The sequence below is a fragment of the Mauremys reevesii genome, unplaced genomic scaffold (genome assembly GCF_016161935.1).
Source record: "Mauremys reevesii isolate NIE-2019 unplaced genomic scaffold, ASM1616193v1 Contig1, whole genome shotgun sequence".
Taxonomy (NCBI): Eukaryota; Metazoa; Chordata; order Testudines; family Geoemydidae; genus Mauremys; species Mauremys reevesii.
Window position 1 is genome coordinate 528,462 of NW_024100715.1, and position 17,174 is coordinate 545,635.

The 17,174-nt window shown below is 70.9% G+C and overlaps 2 protein-coding genes across 2 annotated transcripts; both read right to left on the bottom strand.

Moving 5' to 3' along the window:
* Positions 1-136: 136 nt before the first annotated feature.
* On the bottom strand, positions 137-6,801 carry LOC120392437. The gene is made up of 9 exons (XM_039517187.1): positions 6,549-6,801; positions 6,087-6,305; positions 5,167-5,339; positions 4,439-4,553; positions 3,611-3,815; positions 2,151-2,232; positions 1,361-1,584; positions 652-756; positions 137-477 (listed from the first exon to the last, which is right to left on the bottom strand). Exons 1-9 carry the CDS (start codon positions 6,706-6,708, stop codon positions 474-476), a joined length of 1,287 nt encoding a protein of 428 aa, XP_039373121.1. The 5' UTR covers positions 6,709-6,801; the 3' UTR covers positions 137-473.
* Positions 6,792-9,899, bottom strand: LOC120392343 (von Willebrand factor A domain-containing protein 7-like). Its single transcript, XM_039517061.1, has 3 exons — positions 9,651-9,899; positions 8,898-9,031; positions 6,792-6,797 (listed from the first exon to the last, which is right to left on the bottom strand). Exons 1-3 carry the CDS (start codon positions 9,760-9,762, stop codon positions 6,792-6,794), a joined length of 252 nt encoding a protein of 83 aa, XP_039372995.1. The 5' UTR covers positions 9,763-9,899.
* Positions 9,900-17,174: the final 7,275 nt, after the last annotated feature.

Below are 17,174 nucleotides of genomic sequence, written 5' to 3' on the forward strand. Positions count from 1 at the left end.
GGGGGGCAGCAGGGGGTGCTCTCCCCTGCCAGTCGGTGCCAGCCCAGAGACCCCAGTCTTGCCCCAGACTTTTTGTTCTGTTTGGTGGTTCCCCAGTCACCCACCCCAGAGCCAGCTGCATCTGAGGGCCGGGCAAGGGGTCCCCGGGTAACCAGCCACTGTTCCCCCCCAGAGCAGGGCTGGGTCTCGGTGCTTAGCAAGGGATCCCCCTATACCCTGCCCCCTCGCGCCCCCGCAGTGGAGCCGCGTCCCAGTGCCGGCCCAGGGGTCCCCACCCAGCCCCTCAGGGCTCCGGGCAATGAAATGATCAGAGACGTCTCGACCTGCTGGGCGCCTGCGTTTATTGAAAGCTTAAAGCCCCCGAAGACCCGTTGGTGCATCGGTGCCATTTACAGGGGACCACTTGGGTCGCTCGGCGGGAACTGGGGGTTCCCCTCCCCTGCTGAGCCGTGGGGTGAGCACAGGACCCCCACTCACCTGTGGGGAGAAAGAGAGTCACATTAAGGATGAGAACCCAGGAGTCCGGGCTCCGAGGCCCGCTGCTCTAACCACTAGGCCCCACTCCCCTCCCAGAGCTGGGGAGAGAACCCAGGAATCCGGGCCCCACCCCCACTCCCGGCTAGGCCCGTGGGGGGCAGGGGGGGGGGTTACCGTGCTCTGCTGGGGCCTGGTGTCCGATAGTCCACAGTGAAGGCGTCTGTGTTTCCGTTCCCATCACTGACCAGCACCTCCACGTACGGGGAGCAGCACGTCCAGCTGCGTCGGGCAACAGAGACAGGACGGGTAAGCAGGGGCTGCAGGTCGGGAGTGAGGGGCACCGGCAGAGCTGGGCTGGCAGGGGCTGCGGGTCGGGAGTGAGGGGCACCGGCAGAGCTGGGGGGGGACGAGGGGGCTGCGGGTCGGGAGTGAGGGGCACCGGCAGAGCTCGGGGGGACGAGCGGCCTGCGGGTCGGGAGTGAGGGGCACCGGCAGAGCTGGGGGGGGCTGCGGGTCAGGAGTGCGGGGCACCTGCGGAGCTGGGGGGGCTGCGGGTCGGGAGTGAGGGGCACCGGCAGTGCTGGGGGGAACCCGGGGGGCTGCGGGTCGGGAGTGAGGGGCACCGGCAGAGCTGGGGACGAGGGGGCTGCGGGTCGGGAGTGAGGGGCACCGGCAGAGCTGGGGGACGAGGGGCTGCGGGTCGGGAGTGAGGCACCGGCAGAGCTGGAGGGGGGACGAGGGGGCTGCGGGTCGGGAGTGAGGGGCACCGGCAGAGCTGGGGGGGACGAGGGGGCTGCGGGTCGGGAGTGAGGGGCACCGGCAGAGCTGGGGGGGACGAGGGGGCTGCGGGTCGGGAGTGAGGGGCACCGGGCCCATTACGCACCGATAGTCACACACGAGGCCCTCGTCCGCGCTGGGGCTCCGCGGGCGGCAGCTCAGGCCGGAGGGGTTGGCGCCGACCCGGACCGTGACCGGACTCTCGGCATCGACCGCGTGAAATCTCATGGTCCAGACGTGCCGGGCGCAGTCGGGGTCGTGCTGGATGCTGCCCACGCAGGGCATGGAGAGCTCCAGCAGCCGGTGGGTCGGTGGGTTCTCGTCCGTCACCTGCCGGGAGGGGACAGAAATCCGCCCTCAGCACCCGAGGAGCCGGAATCGAGATCACTGGTCACCACCCAACAGCCAGGGGAACCCAGGTAGCCCTCGAGCCCTGGGGTGAGGCCCCGCTGCGGAGAGATCGGGGACTGTGAATCAGCCGCCAGCGACCGGGGATCAATAACCAATAATCAGCCAGCCCCGAAATACCGTGCGGGAGTCGGAGCAGCCGGCTGGGAAAGTCAGCGGCGCCGACGTCAACAATCGATCGGCCGCCGGCGGGAGGAGAATCCGGCGTTAACTGCGGCGATTCGCAGTCAATACTCGCTCATGACTGGCCATCGGTGAGCAGGAGCCAAGGGCCCGTGGTCGATATGTGGCACCATCAGCTGATTAATGCCCGATAACCGGCCGCCCATTAGCCATCGCTAATGATCAGCACTTGTCATTGGCAGTGACGCGTGATTGGCCAGGGAGCGAGACCATCGATTATTGGCAAGCGATGAGCGGGGGACGCCAGCGACCCAACGCGGCGCCGTAGGAAGGGAGAGCGCGGGCTGGCTCCGAAGCCAACTCACCACGGCCTCTTCTGGCACCACCGTGATGGGGATTTTCACGTAATTATGAGCTGACGAACTTTGTGCCATAAACGTCGCGATGCTGGGGAGAGGCGGGGGGTGTTTGGGTTAGAAGATTGCGCCTGAGCTGGGTGTTATGTGAAACACTGCGGCTGCCGAAAACTCCCAGTAATAATGGTCATTAATAATTATAGATCCTCGTAATTAGAGCTGCATTGCAGTTGGGATGAAAAAAATCTAATTCCGCAAAAGCCAAAAGGGCGACATTCTTCAAATGCAGTTTTCTGGACATTCCCCGTTTGTGGATCTGGGTTTTTGGGGGGGCATTTTATGAAATTTTGAAATTCCGTCGCAAATTTCAGTCCCAGCGTTTTGGTTGCAAATCTGACGATGTTGCTGAAAACTGAACGTCGTCAAAAATGGCGGCTGAAATTTTAAATTTCACAGAACGTTTTTGAGCAAATGGCACCGAACGTTTGCAGGTGGCTTTTTTGGCAATCGAAATGTTTGGGGTTTCAGCCCAAGCCGTCGTGGAGCTGGGCTGAATTTCATCAACAATTTCAGCCGACCGGAGGCTGAATGTTTCAGCTGAATTTTCATGGAAAATTTTAGTTGATATTTTTTGGAATTCAATCAAAGAATTGTTGTTGAAATGTCCGGAACAGCATCCAAAATTGTAGTTCTTTTTTTTTTAAATTTGTTTTAATTTTGCAAAAAGTTCCAGCGGGAAATGTTTGGCATTTCAGGAACATTTTTTCCTCGGAATTTCAATGGTTCAAATTCTCCCAAAAAAGTGACAATTTGGTTTGAAAAACGTTGCGTGGAAATCCCCCCTCCCCCAAATGTAGTTGGTTTATAAAAATTCTCCAAAGTTTTGAGCTGAATTTTTGTTTAATTCACCAAAACTTTTAGCTGGAATTTTGACTTTGGCGGAACATTTTAACTTTTAAACATTTTAACATTTAAATTTTAATGTTGAAATTGTAAAAAGTTGCCTCAAAAATGTAGTGGAAACTTTGACCCCCTAAAAAAATCAGTGCGACTTTCCCGCAGCCTCCCTCCCATTCGTCCCCGACACGCGGCGGAAGGGGCCGGCGTCCTTGGCACCCCTGCAACGCCAGCGCCGAAATGGTCCAGATTTTCCAAAAGGGGCTGAACATTTCCATTGCCGCGGGTGGGATTCCGGCCACACGTTTCCTGGCGATTTCAAACAGCAGCCGAGATTTGAGCTGAACATTTCTGAGCCCCCCCAAAATCTGCCTTGATGTTTTTAAAACCTTTTGGCGGAAACGCCAGAAGACCCTTCGGATTTTGGTTTCCTGCCCCCCAAGGTCAGTGAAAATTGTTTTTCTCTTTGGGGCCCTGGCCCGGCCCCCGGCCCGGCCCCGCGAGGGACCTGGGGGATCCCGGCCCCTGGCCCGGCCCCCGTCCCGGCCCCGCGAGGGGTTTGGGCTCCTCACCTGGACGAGAAGCCGGCGTGGCTGGCGGGGGCGGCGAAGGTCCCGCTGAGGACGACGCTGGCGCCGGGCCCCAGGTGCCCCCCGGGGGGGTCGTATCCTTGCAGCAGCCCCAGCTCGTCGGTCACCGAGAAGGTGAACGTGGCCTCGGCCCCGTCGTTCACAACCAGCACCGCCAGCCGTGTCACCGCGCCCGGCAGCAGCGTGCCTGGGGGCCACGGAGGGGGTGAGCGGGGGGGAGAAATGGGGCGGAGCATTGGGGAGGGGGCGGGGCCGTGGCAGAGAGGTGGGTGGAGCACTGGGGAGGAGGCGGGGCCGTGACAGCGAGGTGGGCGGCGCACTGGGGAGAGGGCGGGGCTGTGGCAATGAGGTGGGCGGAGCATTGGGGAGGGGGCGGGGCCGTGGCAGCGAGGTGGGCGGAGCACTGGGGAGGAGGCGGGGCCGTGACAGCGAGGTGGGCGGAGCATTGGGGAGGGGCGGAGCCATGGCAGTGAGGTGGGCGGAGCACTGGGGAGGGGGCGGGGCAGCAGATGGGGAGGGGCTATGGAGGAGAGAGGTGGGGCAGGGAGGGGGGACGGGGTGGGGGCAGGTCTTTGGGGAGGGGCTGGATGGAGCAGCTGGTGGGGAGGGGCAATGGGTCTGGTGATATAGGGCCAGGCTGGCGGGAGGGAGCTGGGAGCCAGGACTCCTGGGTTCTCTTCCTGGCTGGGGGAGGGGGTTCTAGTGGGTTAGAGCAGGGAGGGGCTACGGGGCAGTTGGCAGTGGGGTGAGCGGCGGGGGCAGGATGGCGGACGGGGTGGGGGGATTAGCCCCCCCCTCAGGGACACTCACCGTTCTGCCCGTCCAGGGCCCGGACCTGCACCGACTCGGTGGCCAGGGGGTCGGGGCGGAGGCGGGTGAAGGGGAACCCGGCGCCCGTCAGCCCCTCCACGCCCAGCACCGTGGCCTGCGGGGGGCGGAGAACAGAGCTGGAGGGGGGCCCGGCTTCGGGGGGGGCATCGGGGAGCCCTGGGGTGGGGCCCGTCCTGGTGGGGTGGGACATCATTTAGCCCCAGGGCGGGGCCTGGCCTGGCGGGGGGGACATCGGGGAGCCCCGGGGAGGGGCCCGGCTCGCGGGGGGGGGCATTGGGGAGCCCCGGGGCAGGGCCCGGCCTGGCGGGGGGGGACCTTGGGGCGCCCCAGGGCGGGGCCCGGCCTGGGGGCATCGGGAGCCCCGGGTGGGGCCCGGCTTGGGGGACATCAGGAGTCCTGGGGCGGGGCCCAGCTTGGGACATCGGGCACCCGGGCGGGGCCCGGCCTGGCGGGGGCATCGGGCGCCCAGGCGGGCCCGGCTTGGCAGGGGACATCGGGAGCCCGGGCGGGCCCGGCCTGGTGGGGTGGGACATTGGGGCGCCCGGGCGGGTCCCGGCCTGGCGGGGCATTGGGGCGCCCCGGGGCAGGTCCCGGCCTGGCGGGGGCATCGGGTGCCCGGGCGGGCCTGGCCTGGCGGGGACATCGGGGAGCCCCAGGGCGGGGCCCAGCCTGGGGGGGACATCGGGTGCCCCGGGGCGGGGCCCTACCGGCAGCTGGAAGCTGATGGGCGCCAGTGCCAGCAGGTTCCCGCTGGCGTCCGTGCTCTGGTTCAGCGGCGCGGTGCCCACCAGGCCGCCGGTGCCGTCCAGGGCCAGGAGCCGGAGCAGCCGGGCGCCGCCGGCCTCCCCCAGCAGCCGGGCCGAGACGGTGTAATTCGCCCCTGCGGGGGGGACAGAGACGGGAGTCACCAGAGCCCCCCAGGCAGCCCCCGGGCGTTTCCTCGCACGGGCGTTACCCTGCACAAGCTTTACCTCGCACGGGTGTTACCTCCCCTGGGCGTTACCTCGCACGGGCGTTACCTCCCCTGGGCGTTACCTCGCACGGGCGTTACCCTGCACAAGCTTTACCTCGCACGGGCGTTACCTCCCCTGGGCGTTACCTCGCATGGGCGTTACCTGGCACAGGCGTTACCTGGCACGGGTGTTACCTGGCACGGGCGTTACCTCCCCTGGGCGTTACCTCGCACGGGCGTTACCTGGCATGGGCGTTACCTCGCACGGGCGTTACCCTGCACAAGCTTTACCTCGCACGGGTGTTACCTCCCCTGGGCGTTACCTCGCACGGGCGTTACCTCGCACGGCCCTTACCTCGCACGGGCGTTACCTCCCCCCGGCGTTACCTCCCCCGGGCGTTACCTGGCACGGGCGTTACCTGGCACAAGCTTTACCTCGCACGGGTGTTACCTCCCCTGGGCGTTACCTCGCACGGGCGTTACCTCGCACGGGCGTTACCCTGCACAAGCTTTACCTCGCACGGGTGTTACTTCTCCTGCACATTACCTCACATGGGCGTTACCTCGCACGGGCGTTACCTCGCACGGGCGTTACCTGGCACAAGCTTTACCTCGCACGGGCGTTACCTGGCACGGGCGTTACCTGGCACGGGCGTTACCTCGCATGGGCGTTACCTCGCACGGGCCGGCCCTGGATGGGCAGCAGCAGGTCCTGGCGTTGCTCCAGGATCTGCAGGGTCCCGTCCAGCAGGCTCTTGCCCCCGATCTCCACCTCGTAGCTGCCGCTGGGGGTCAGCGCCACCGTCCAGCTCCCCACGGCCTCCACCCGCCGCAGCTTCAGCACCTTGTGCAGGGCCGTGTCGATCACCGACTCCACGCCGGCCGGCGGCTCGCCTGCGGGGGGCGACAGGCACCGGGGGCGCTGAGACCCGGCCCCCTCTGGGGTGGGGCTGGTTATCCGGGGCCTGAGGTGCGGCTGGTTCTGGGGTGGGGCGCAGGGGCTGGTTACACAGTGACCCATCGCCTGGTGCAGAAATGCAGCCACCTCTGGTGTGGGGCGCAGGGCCAGAAAACAGCCACCTATAACAAGCCCGCAGAAGGGCAGCGCAGGGCGCGGGGGGCTGGGGGAGCCCCTACCCGAGGGCTGCAGGAGGGAGACGGCGAAGCCGCTGCCGGCCAGGCTGCGCACGGACACCGAGATCTCGCTCAGGGCGTCGTCCACGGGGAAGGGGAAGCGGGAGCCGAGCAGCCGGGCCCGGGTCACCGTGACGGGGGCCGCGTTGAGGGCCAGCTCCATGACCCCCAGCACCCCCGCGAGCTGGGCCTTCGACGTCAGCACGAAGTAGCCCCCCGAGAAGGCCGCCAGCTCCTCAAAGACGTTCACAGCTGGGGGGGGGGGAGACAACAAGGGTGAAAGGCCCCAGCCCCTGTTCCCAGCCCCCCAGAGCCAGCCGGTCCCCGCCCTGGGGCCGGATCAGAGCCAGCGCCCCCTGCCCCGTTCCCACCCCCCAGAGCCAGCACCCCCCAGGCACAGCCCCATTCCCAGCCCCCCAGAGCCAGCCGGGCCCCGCCCTGGGGCCGGATCAGCGCCAGCGCCCCCTGCCCCGGGCCCCCCCCCCAGAGCCAGCACCCCCCAGGCACCGCCCCCTTCCCCGCCCCCCAGAGCCAGCCGGTCCCCGCCCTGGGGCCGGATCAGAGCCAGCGCCCCAGCCCCGTTCCCACCCCAGAGCCAGCACCCGCAGGCACAGCCCCATTCCCAGCCCCAGAGCCAGCGGTCCCGCCCTGGGGCCGGATCAGAGCCAGCGCCCCAGCCCGTTCCCAGCCCCCAGAGCCAGCGCCCCTGCCCCGTTCCCACCCCAGAGCCAGCGCCCCTGCCCCGTTCCCTGCCCCAGAGCCAGCCGGTCCCGCCCTGGGGCCGGATCAGAACCAGCGCCCCAGCCCGTTCCCTGCCCCAGAGCCAGCCGGTCCCGCCTGGGGCTGGATCAGAAACCAACGCCCCTGCCCCGTTCCCACCCCAGAGCCAGCGCCCCCCAGGCACAGCCCCGTTCCCAGCCCCCAGAGCCAGCGCCCCCCAGGCACAGCCCCGTTCCCAGCCCCCCAGAGCCAGCGCCCCCCAGGCACAGCCCCGTTCCCAGCCCCCCAGAGCCAGCGCCCCTGCCCCGTTCCCACCCCAGAGCCAGCGCCCCAGGCACAGCCCGTTCCCACCCCAGAGCCAGCAACCCCAGGCACAGCCCGTTCCCACCCCAGAGCCAGCGCCCCAGGCACAGCCCGTTCCCACCCCCAGAGCCAGCGCCCCAGGCACAGCCCGTTCCCTGCCCCCAGAGCCAGCGCCCAGGCACTGCCCGCTCCCACCCCAGAGCCAGCGCCCCAGGCACAGCCCGTTCCCACCCCCAGAGCCAGCGCCCCCAGGCACAGCCCGTTCCCTGCCCCAGAGCCAGCGCCCCAGCCCGTTCCCAGCCCCCAGAGCCAGTGCCCCCAGGCACAGCCCGCTCCCAGCCCCCAGAGCCAGCACCCCAGCCCCGTTCCCAGCCCCAGAGCCAGCCGGTCCCGCCCTGCTCGGGTCCCGTGGGGGCGCCCGCCCCGTCAGGAGGGCGTTGACTTGGCTGCGGGTCGATTCCACCAGGACCTCGACCTGCTCCAGCCGCGCCTCGTCCTTGGCCCCCGCGTCCGAGAAGAGGAAGATTTTCGAGCTGGCGGGTGGGGGGCAGGGACAGAGGTGAGGGGGGGCCGGGGCTGGGGGGGGCAGATCTCGGCTGACGGGATGGGAGGAGGCTGGGGGGTCAGGCGGCAGCGGGGGGCTCTGGGGGTCCAGCCTGGGGGAAGTTGGGGACGGGATTGGGAGGCTTGAGGCACTGGGGGGCTTAGGGGTGTGGGAGGAGTTTGGCCTCAGGGATAGCAGGGGGCTCGGGGGGGTGGGGCTGTCGGGGGCAGTGGGAGGACAGGGGCAGCAGGGGATTTGGGGGGATTTGGGGGCAGTGGGAGGTCAGGGGCTCGGGGTGGGGATTTGGGGGCAGTGGGAGGTCAGGGGCGGGGGCAGCGGGGGGAGGTCAGCAGCGGGGAGAGGTCAGGGGCATTGGGGGCAGTGGGAGGTCAGGGGCAGCAGGGGATTTGGGGGCAGTGGGTCAGTGGGAGGTCAGGGGCAGCGGGGGCAGTGGGGACTCGGGGCAGTGGGAGGTCAGGGGCAGCGGGGGATTTGGGGGCAGTGGGGGCAGCGGGGGTAGTTGGAGGTCAGGGGCAGCGGGGATGTGGGGCAGGGAGGTCAGGGGCAGCGGGGATTTGGGGGCAGTGGGAGGTCAGGGGCAGTGGGAGGTCAGGGGCAGCAGGGGCAGTGGGGAGCAGTGGGGGCAGTGGGGGCAGCGGGAGGTCAGGGGCAGCGGGGGATTTGGGGGCAGTGGGAGGTCAGGGGCAGCGGGGATTTGGGGGCAGTGGGGGCAGCGGGAGTGGGAGGTCAGGGGCAGCGGGGATTTGGGGGCAGTGGGGGCTCACTGGGCTCGCCTGCAGCGCCAGCTCCAGGCCGGTCAGCGCCAGCTCGGGACAGTCGCCGCCGCCGTTCACCTGCAGCCCTGCGATGGCCGCCTCGAACTGCCCCACGTCCTGGGTGGTGTAGACGGGCCCCACGTCTGGGGGCAGAGGGAGGTGAGTGGGGCAGGCCCAGGGGAGGACGGCGCGGGGGCAGGGGATCAGGGTACCGGGAATCGGGGATCAGGGGACAGGGGTCAGGCGCTGGGGATCGGGCGCAGGGGCAGAGGATCAGGGATCAGGGTCGGGGACGGGCCGTACTGGTCGTTGAACTGCCACCAGCACGTCGTTGTGGGCGCGGGGATCGGGCGCAGGGATTGGGGTACAGGGGATCAGGGATCAGGGACGGTGGTTCGGGGCAGGATCAGGGGATCAGGGAATCGGGGATCGGGAGGGCACCAGCACGTAGTTGTGGGCGCGGGGATCGGGGCACGGGGGCAGAGGATCAGGGGATCAGGGACGGGGATCGGGGTACAGGGATCAGGGTCGGGGTTCGGGGTCAGGGCCGTACCCGGGTCGTTGAAGGGCACCAGCACGTAGTTGTGGGCGCGGGGATCGGGCGCAGGGATTGGGGTACAGAGGATCAGGGATCAGGGGTCGGGGTCAGGGCCGTACCAGGTCGTTGAACGGCACCAGCACGTAGGTGTGGGGCGCGGGGGGCAGGGACGGGGTTGGGGCGCAGGGGATCAGGGGATCAGGGGACGGGGGTCGGGGCCGTACCCGGGTCGTTGAACGGCACCAGCACGTAGTTGTGGGGCGCGTCGGCGGAGCCCACGTGCTGGCGGACGAGCTCCAGGCAGACGCGCCGGACCTGGGCGATGTCGGGGCTCATGCTGCCCGTCGTGTCGATGGCGAAGGTCAGCGAGTAGCCGGCCAGGTTGAAGAGCTTCCGGAAGGCGGCCGAGCCCACCTGGGCCAGGAGCCCCGAGCCTGCGGGACCCACACGCCTCAGGGGGGCAGGGGCTGCGGGTCGGGAGTGAGGGGCACCAGCCGGGCCGGGGGCTGTGGGTCGGGAGTGAGGGGCACCAGCCGGGCGGGGGGACGGGGGCTGCGGGTCAGGAGTGAGGGGCACCGGCCGGCAGAGCTGGGGGGCTGCAGGTCGGGAGTGAGGGGCGCCGGCCGGCAGAGCTGGGGGGCTGCAGGTCGGGAGTGAGGGGCGCCGGCCGGGCCGGGGTCTGCGGGTCGGGAGTGAGGGGCGCCGGCCGGGCGGGGCTGCGGGTCAGGAGTGAGGGCGCGCCGGGCCGGGACTGCAGGTCGGGAGTGAGGGGCGCCGGCCGGCAGAGCCGGGGGCTGTGGGTCGGGAGTGAGGGGCACCGGCCGGGCGGGGGCTGCGGATCGGGAGTGAGGGGCGCCGGCCAGGTGGGGCCTGGGGCTGCTGGTCTGGAGTGAGGGGCGCCGGCCGGGCCGGGGACTGCAGGTCGGGAGTGAGGGGCACCGGCCGGGGGGGGCTGCGGGTCGGGAGTGAGGGGCAGCGGCCGGGCGGGGGGGGCTGCGGGTCAGGAGTGAGGCGCGGCCGGGCCGCGGGCTGCAGGTCGGGAGTGAGGGCGCCGGCCGGCAGAGCTGGGGCTGCGGGTCGGGAGTGAGGGGCACCGGCCGGGCGGGGGCTGCGGGTCGGGAGTGAGGCGCCGGCCAGGTGGGGTCCCTGGGCTGCGGGTCGGGAGTGAGGGGCGCCGGCCGGGCCTGGGGCTGCAGGTCGGGAGTGAGGCGCCGGCCGGCAGAGCTGGGGTCTGTGGGTCGGGAGTGAGGGGCACCGGCCGGGCGGGGCTGCGGGTCGGGAGTGAGGGCGCCGGCCAGGTGGGGGTCCCTGGGGCTGCGGGTCGGGAGTGAGGGGCGCCGGTCGGGCCGGGGCTGCGGGTCGGGAGTGAGGGCACCGGCCAGGTCGCGGTCCCTGGGGCTGTGGGTCGAGTGAGGGGCGCCGACCGGGCCGGGGCTGCGGGTCGGGAGGAGGGGCACGGCCGGGCCGGGGCTGGGGTCGGGAGTGAGGGGCACCGCCGGGCTGGGGGCTGCGGGTCAGGAGTGAGGGGCGCCGGCAGAGCCGGGGGGGCTGCGGGACGGGAGTGAGGGGCGCCGGCCCGCCGGGGGCTGCGGGTCGGGAGTGAGGGGCACTGGCAGAGCCGGGGCTGCGGGTCGGGAGTGAGGCACCGGGGCGGAGCCGGGGCTGGGGTCGGGAGTGAGGGGGCAGCAGGCGGAGAGGGCTGGGGTCGGGAGGAGGGGCAGTGGGGCGGGGCTGGGGTGGGAGTGAGGGCAGCAGGCGGAGCCGGGGCTGCGGGTCGGGAGTGAGGGGAGCCGGCCGGGCTGGGGATGCGGGTGGGGAGTGAGCAGTGGCCGGGCGGGGGAGGGGAGCAGGTGGATGGGGGGGAGGAGGATGGGACAGGGGATGGGGAGGCAGGTGACATGGGGGCTGGGATTGGGGTGGGGCTGGGGGCAGGGAGCAGTGACGGGGATGGGTGGGGAGGGGAGCAGCAGGGGGATAATCGGGGGCGGTGGGGAGGAGCAGTGGGGAAGGGCAGGGGATGGGGAGGAGCAGTGGCGAGTGGGAGGGATGGGCGGCGGGGAGGAGCAGCGGGGTGGGGAGGGGAGCAGCGGGGGAAGGGCGGGGAGGGGAGGGGCGGGGAAGGGGGGAGGAGCAGCGGGGAAGGGCGGGGAGGGGAGCAGTGGGGAGGGGCGGGAGAGGGGAGGAGCAGCGGGGAAGGGCGGGGAGGGGAGCAGTGGGGAGGGGCGGGGAGAGGGGAGGGAGCAGCGGGGAAGGGCGGGAGGGGCGGGGAGGGGGGGCTCCGCTCACCCCGGGGTTTGCTCCGGCAGGTGCCCGACAGCTTGTACCCGCTGGTGACCATGTCGCTCACCAGCACGTTCCCCTGGCAGAGATAGCGCCCCCTGCCGGAGAGACGGGGCGTGAGCTGGGGGGGGCCCCCTGCCGGAGAGACGGGGCGTGAGCTGGGGGGGGCCCGGCGCCCCACTGCCCCCAGCCCTGCTCCCCCTGCTGCGCCCCCGTGACGCAGTGGGGGGGTCTCTGTGTTTCCCAGGGGGTTGCATGCAGGGGGGTGGGACTCAGTGTCCCCGGGTGTCGCTGGTTTAACGAGGGGAGGGGAGGGGGGTTCGTTGGACCCAGGACCGGAGGGGGACTCAGGACCCCGGCCCGGCCTGGAGGACGGAGACCCCAGCGACTGGGGACCCGGCGTCGCAGCCGGGTCTGGCCAGGGGGGACATTGGGCGGCGGGGGGCGGGGCCCTGTGACCTGACCAGCCGGCTCCAGCCAGAGGGGGGCTGGGAGGAGACCCAGTGTCCCTGGTTCCCTGGCGAGACGCCAGTGGACGGGGGGGGCCTGGGGCCGGGGGGTCGGAGGCCCCGCTGGGCGCGGGGGGCGCGGGGCGGGGGGGGAGCAGGCAGAGCCCCCCTGGCTGCAGGGGGACTGGGATGTGCTGGGCTGGGGGAGGCCAGGCCTGAGGCCGGAGAGTTTCCTGTGCTGGGTTCAACTCTCAATAACCCTCCTGTGTTACGCTGGGGAGAGTCGCTCTGGGGGGGCATCATCTCCTTCGGGGGTGAGGAGGCCTGGGGGCCCCAGAGCGAGGGGACTCCCTGGGGGGCCCACGGCAGAGACAGACGTGCTGAGGCTCAGGGAGGTGGGGGGGCCTGACCCCAGGAGAGAGGCCCCCCCCGAGAAGGGCTGTCGCACTGAAAGCCCCCCCCCCACAGACCGCACGGGGCCACCAGTGGGCACCATCTGTGAGTCCGTGACACCCCCTGCTGCCCCCCCGCCCCCACTAACCCCCATCCCCACCCAGCACCCCTGCTGCCCCTACCCAGCACCCCTGCTGCCCCCACCCCACTACCCATCCCCTACCCAGCACCTGCCCCTACCCAGCACCCCTGCTGCCCCACCCCACCAACCCCCATCCCCCCCAGCACCTACCCAGCACCCAGCCCCGCTAACCCCATCCCCTACCCAGCACCCTCTGAGGTTGGACACAGGGTCCCCCATCTCCTCCCCAGACAGTGTCGGGGGGTCCCCAGGTCTCACCCCGGCTCCTTGGTGCAGTCCTGGCACGTCGGCTTCGCTGGGGGCGCCGTGGGGACGGCCGGGCTGGAGGCGTTCACTACGGGGGGGGGGAATCTGGTAACTGCCCCCCCGAGCCAGCCCCTGCCCTGGGGCTGGGGGGAGCTGGTGCCCCCCAGAGGGGCCAGGCCCCTGCCCCATTCCCGCCCCCCTGAGCCAGCCCCTGGGGGGCTGTATGGCTGGTGGGTGCTGTGCTGGGAGGGCGAATGGAGGGCACTGGGGGGCACTGGGGTGGGGGGACTGAACCGATGGGGGGCTGGGGGGCAGGATTAACAGCTCGACAGGAGCTGGGCAGATGTGGGGGGGCAGCTCCTGCCCCCACCCCCAGGGAGGGGCCCAAACCCCAATCAGAGCTTTGCAAAAATCGTGAGCGTTTGGGAACCGATCTGGGGATTTCGGGGCCCGTTCTAGGGATGTGGGGGGCCCGACCGGGGGTTTTTCTCTCGCCGAGTGGCGGCTCCGGCCCCGGGGTGAGTGGCAGTTGGGGGCGAGGCGGCTCCGGCCCCGGGCGAGTGGCAGTTGGGGCGAGAGGCAGTCTGGGGGCGAGGCGGCTCGCCCCGGGGTGCGAGTGGCAGTCGGGGGCGAGGCGGCTCGGCCCCGGGGTGCGAGTGGCAGTCGGGGGCGAGGCGGCTCCGGCCCCGGGGGTGCGAGTGGCAGTCGGGGGCGAGGCGCTCCGGCCCCGGGGGCGAGTGGCAGTCGGGGGCGAGGCGGCTCCAGCCCCGGGGTGCGAGTGGCAGTCGGGGGCGAGGCGGCTCCGGCCCCAGGGGCGAGTGGCAGTCGGGGGCGAGGCGGCTCCGGCCCCGGGGGCGGCAGTTGGGGCGAGAGGCAGTCGGGGGCCCGGGGCTCTTACCCAGGTGCCCGTAGGGCTCGGCCCGGCCCAGCTCGGCCCAGTTGCTGTTGCTGTAGAATTGCTGCAGGACGTGCAGGGATTTCCGGCGCTGAGCCGGGCCGACTCCAGCCCCGCCAGGCTCGGCGCCCCAGCGCCCCACGGCCGCGTCCGCAGCAGCCGCAGCCGGGTCGCCCCTGCAAAGCCAGCGGGGTCCGGAGTGGCGCGCGGGTCCTGCAGCCGGGTGCCCCGAGAACCCCGACCCCCGACCCCACCTGCAGCCGGGTGCCCCCGAGAACCCCGACCCCAGACCCCACCTGCAGCCGGGTGCCCCGAGAACCCTGAACCCCGAACCCCCCACCTGCAGCCGGGTGCCCCGAGAACCCTGAACCCCAAACCCCCACCTGCAGCCGGGTGCCCCGAGAACCCTGAACCCCAGAACCCCCACCTGCAGCCGGGTGCCCCCGAGAACCCCAAACCCCACCTGCAGCCGGGTGCCCCGAGAACCCCAAACCCCCAGAACCCCACCTGCAGCCGGATGCCCCCAGAACCCCAAACCCCCAGAACCCCACCTGCAGCCGGGTGCCCCCCGAGAACCCTGACCCCCCCCGAACCCCCCACCTGCAGCCGGGTGCCCCCGAGAACCCTGAACCCCCAGACCCTCCACCTGCAGCCGGGTGCCCCGAGAACCCTGAACCCCCGAACCCCCACCTGCAGCCGGGTGCCCCCGAGAACCCCAAACCCCACCTGCAACTGGGTGCCCCGAGAACCCCGAATCCCCACCTGCAGCCGGATGCCCCCGAAAACCCTGAACCCCCAGAACCCCACCTGCAGCCGGGTGCCCCGAGAACCCTGACCCCGACCCCACCTGCAGCCGGGTGCCCCCGAGAACCCAGAACCCCAGACCCTCCACCTGCAGCCGGGTGCCCCCGAGAACCCCGAACCCCAGAACCCCACCTGCAGCCGGGTGCCCCCGAGAACCCCAGAACCCCACCTGCAGCCGGGTGCCCCCGAGAACCCAGAACCCCAGAACCCCACCTGCAGCCGGGTGCCCCGAGAACCCCAAACCCCACCTGCAGCCGGGTGCCCCGAGAAACCTGAACCCCGAACCCCACCCGCAGCCGGGTGCCCCGAGAATCCTGAACCCCAGAACCCCACCTGCAGCCAGGTGCCCCCGAGAACCCTGAACCCCACCTGCAGCCGGGTGCCCCCGAGAACCCTGAACCCCCAGCCCCCACCTGCAGCCGGGTGCCCCGATAATCCTGAACCCCGCAGCCGGGTGCCCCCGAGAACCCTGAACCCCAGCCCCCACCTGCAGCCGGGTGCCCCCAACCCTCTGCCTGCAGCTGGGTGCCCCCACCCCCGAACCCCACATGCAGCCAGGTGCCCCCGAGCCCCGAACTCCCAACCCCGACCTGCGTGCAGGATCCCCTGCGACCCCCAACCCCTGCAGCCGGGTGCCCCAAACCCTCCAAACTTCCCCTGCAGCCCAGCCCCGGTCCCCCAGCCCCCGCCCCCACCTCTGGCGATCTCCTCGCAGTGGAAGTGGTAGCTGCTGTCGTCCAGGTGGAAAATCTCCACCTGGTTGTTCCCCGCGATGATTTCCTGGATGGCCTCGGCCAGGCGCCCGGCGGAGACATCGGCTGCAAGAGACAGTCGGGGGGTGGGAGCCCGGACTCCTGGGTTCTCTCCCCAGCTCTGGGGGGGGAGTGGGGGCTGGTGGGTTGGGGCGGGGGGGCTGGGAACCCGGACTCCTGGGTTCTCTCCCCAGCTCTGGGAGGGAAGTGGGGGCTGGGAGCCCGGCCTCCTGGGTTCTCTCCCCAGCTCTGGGAGGGGAGTGGGGTCTGGTGGTTAGAGCAGGGTGGGCTGGGAGCCAGGACTCCTGGGTTCTCTCCCCAGCTCTGGGAGGGGAGTGGGGGCTGGTGGGTTAGAGCGGGGGGGATGGGAGCCAGGACTCCTGGGTTCTCTCCTCACCTTGGAAATAGGCCTTGAAGAGCCCGCTGGCCGTGAGCGGCTCCATGTTCTCCAGCGTCCCGGGGGCCATGGGGGGCCTCCCGGCGGGCGGGTTCTGCTCCAGGAACCAGGCCACGGCCCGCAGGGCGCCGCGCTCGGTGATGTCGGCATCGGTGAAGTCGCCGGGGGCCAGGCCCCCCGACTCGGGGTTGGGGCGGAAGGCGCCGGCCAGCGCCGGGAGCAGCAGCCAGGGGAGGGCCCGGCCAAGGCCCATGGTCCAGGAGGGTGTCGCGGCCCCAAGGGATGTCGGGCGCCTTATAACCCCGCGGGCGGGTGGGGCCGGGGCTTCCCCCCCGGCTCTGAGATTGATCCACTTCCTCCTGGCCAAGCCCCCTGGCCTCCTGCCAGCCACTCAGACACCACTCCCAATGGGGAAACTGAGGCACGAGGCGCCCCGACTCCCTCTCCCCCCTCCCCCGGTCTAACCACTGGATCCCACTCCCCTCACCGAGCCGGGGAGAGAACCCAGGCGCCCTGGTGGGTCGGGGGTGGGACACGGGGCCTGGGGCTCTAGGCCGACGCCCCTCCCCCACCCAAGCCTGAGATCTTTGACTTTTGCCCCATTGAAATAGTTTTTATTTTGATGCTTCCTGGAGCAACTCGGTTCACACGGAACAAAGTCCCGGTGCCGAGAAATGCAGAGACCAGCCCTGCCCCCGCCACCCCCACAGTGCCCCTCACTCCCGACCCGCAGCCCCTGCCAGCCCGGCCCTGCCCCCGCCACCCCCCACAGTGCCCCTCACTCCCGACCCGCAGCCCCTGCCAGCCCGGCCCTGCCCCCGCCACCCCCACAGTGCCCCTCACTCCCGACCCGCAGCCCCTGCCAGCCCGGCCCTGCCCCGCCACCCCACAGTGCCCCTCACTCCCGACCCGCAGCCCCTGCCAGCCCGGCCCTGCCCCGCCACCCCCACAGTGCCCTCACTCCCGACCCGCAGCCCCTGCCAGCCCGGCCCTGCCCCAGCTCTGCCGGTGCCCTCACTCCCGACCCGCAGCCCCTGCCAGCCCAGCCCTGCCCCCCAGCTCTGCCGGGGCCCCCCACTCCCGACCCGCAGCCCCGGCGCGCCCAGCCCGGCCCCGCTCCTCGCTCTGCCGGTGCCCCCCACTCCCGACCCACAGCCCCGGCTAGCCCAGCCCTGCCCCGCCACCCCCACAGGGCCCCTCACTCCCGACCCGCAGCCCCTGCCAGCCCGGCCCTGCCCCCCAGCGCGGCCGGTGACCCACACTCCCGACCCGCAGCCCCTGCCAGCCTGGCCCTGCCCCCCCCAGCTCGGCCGGTGCCCCTCACTCCCGACCCGCAGCCCCTGGCGCTGGCCGACGCTGCAGGCGCTGGGCAGTGCGAGCCGGGGATGGA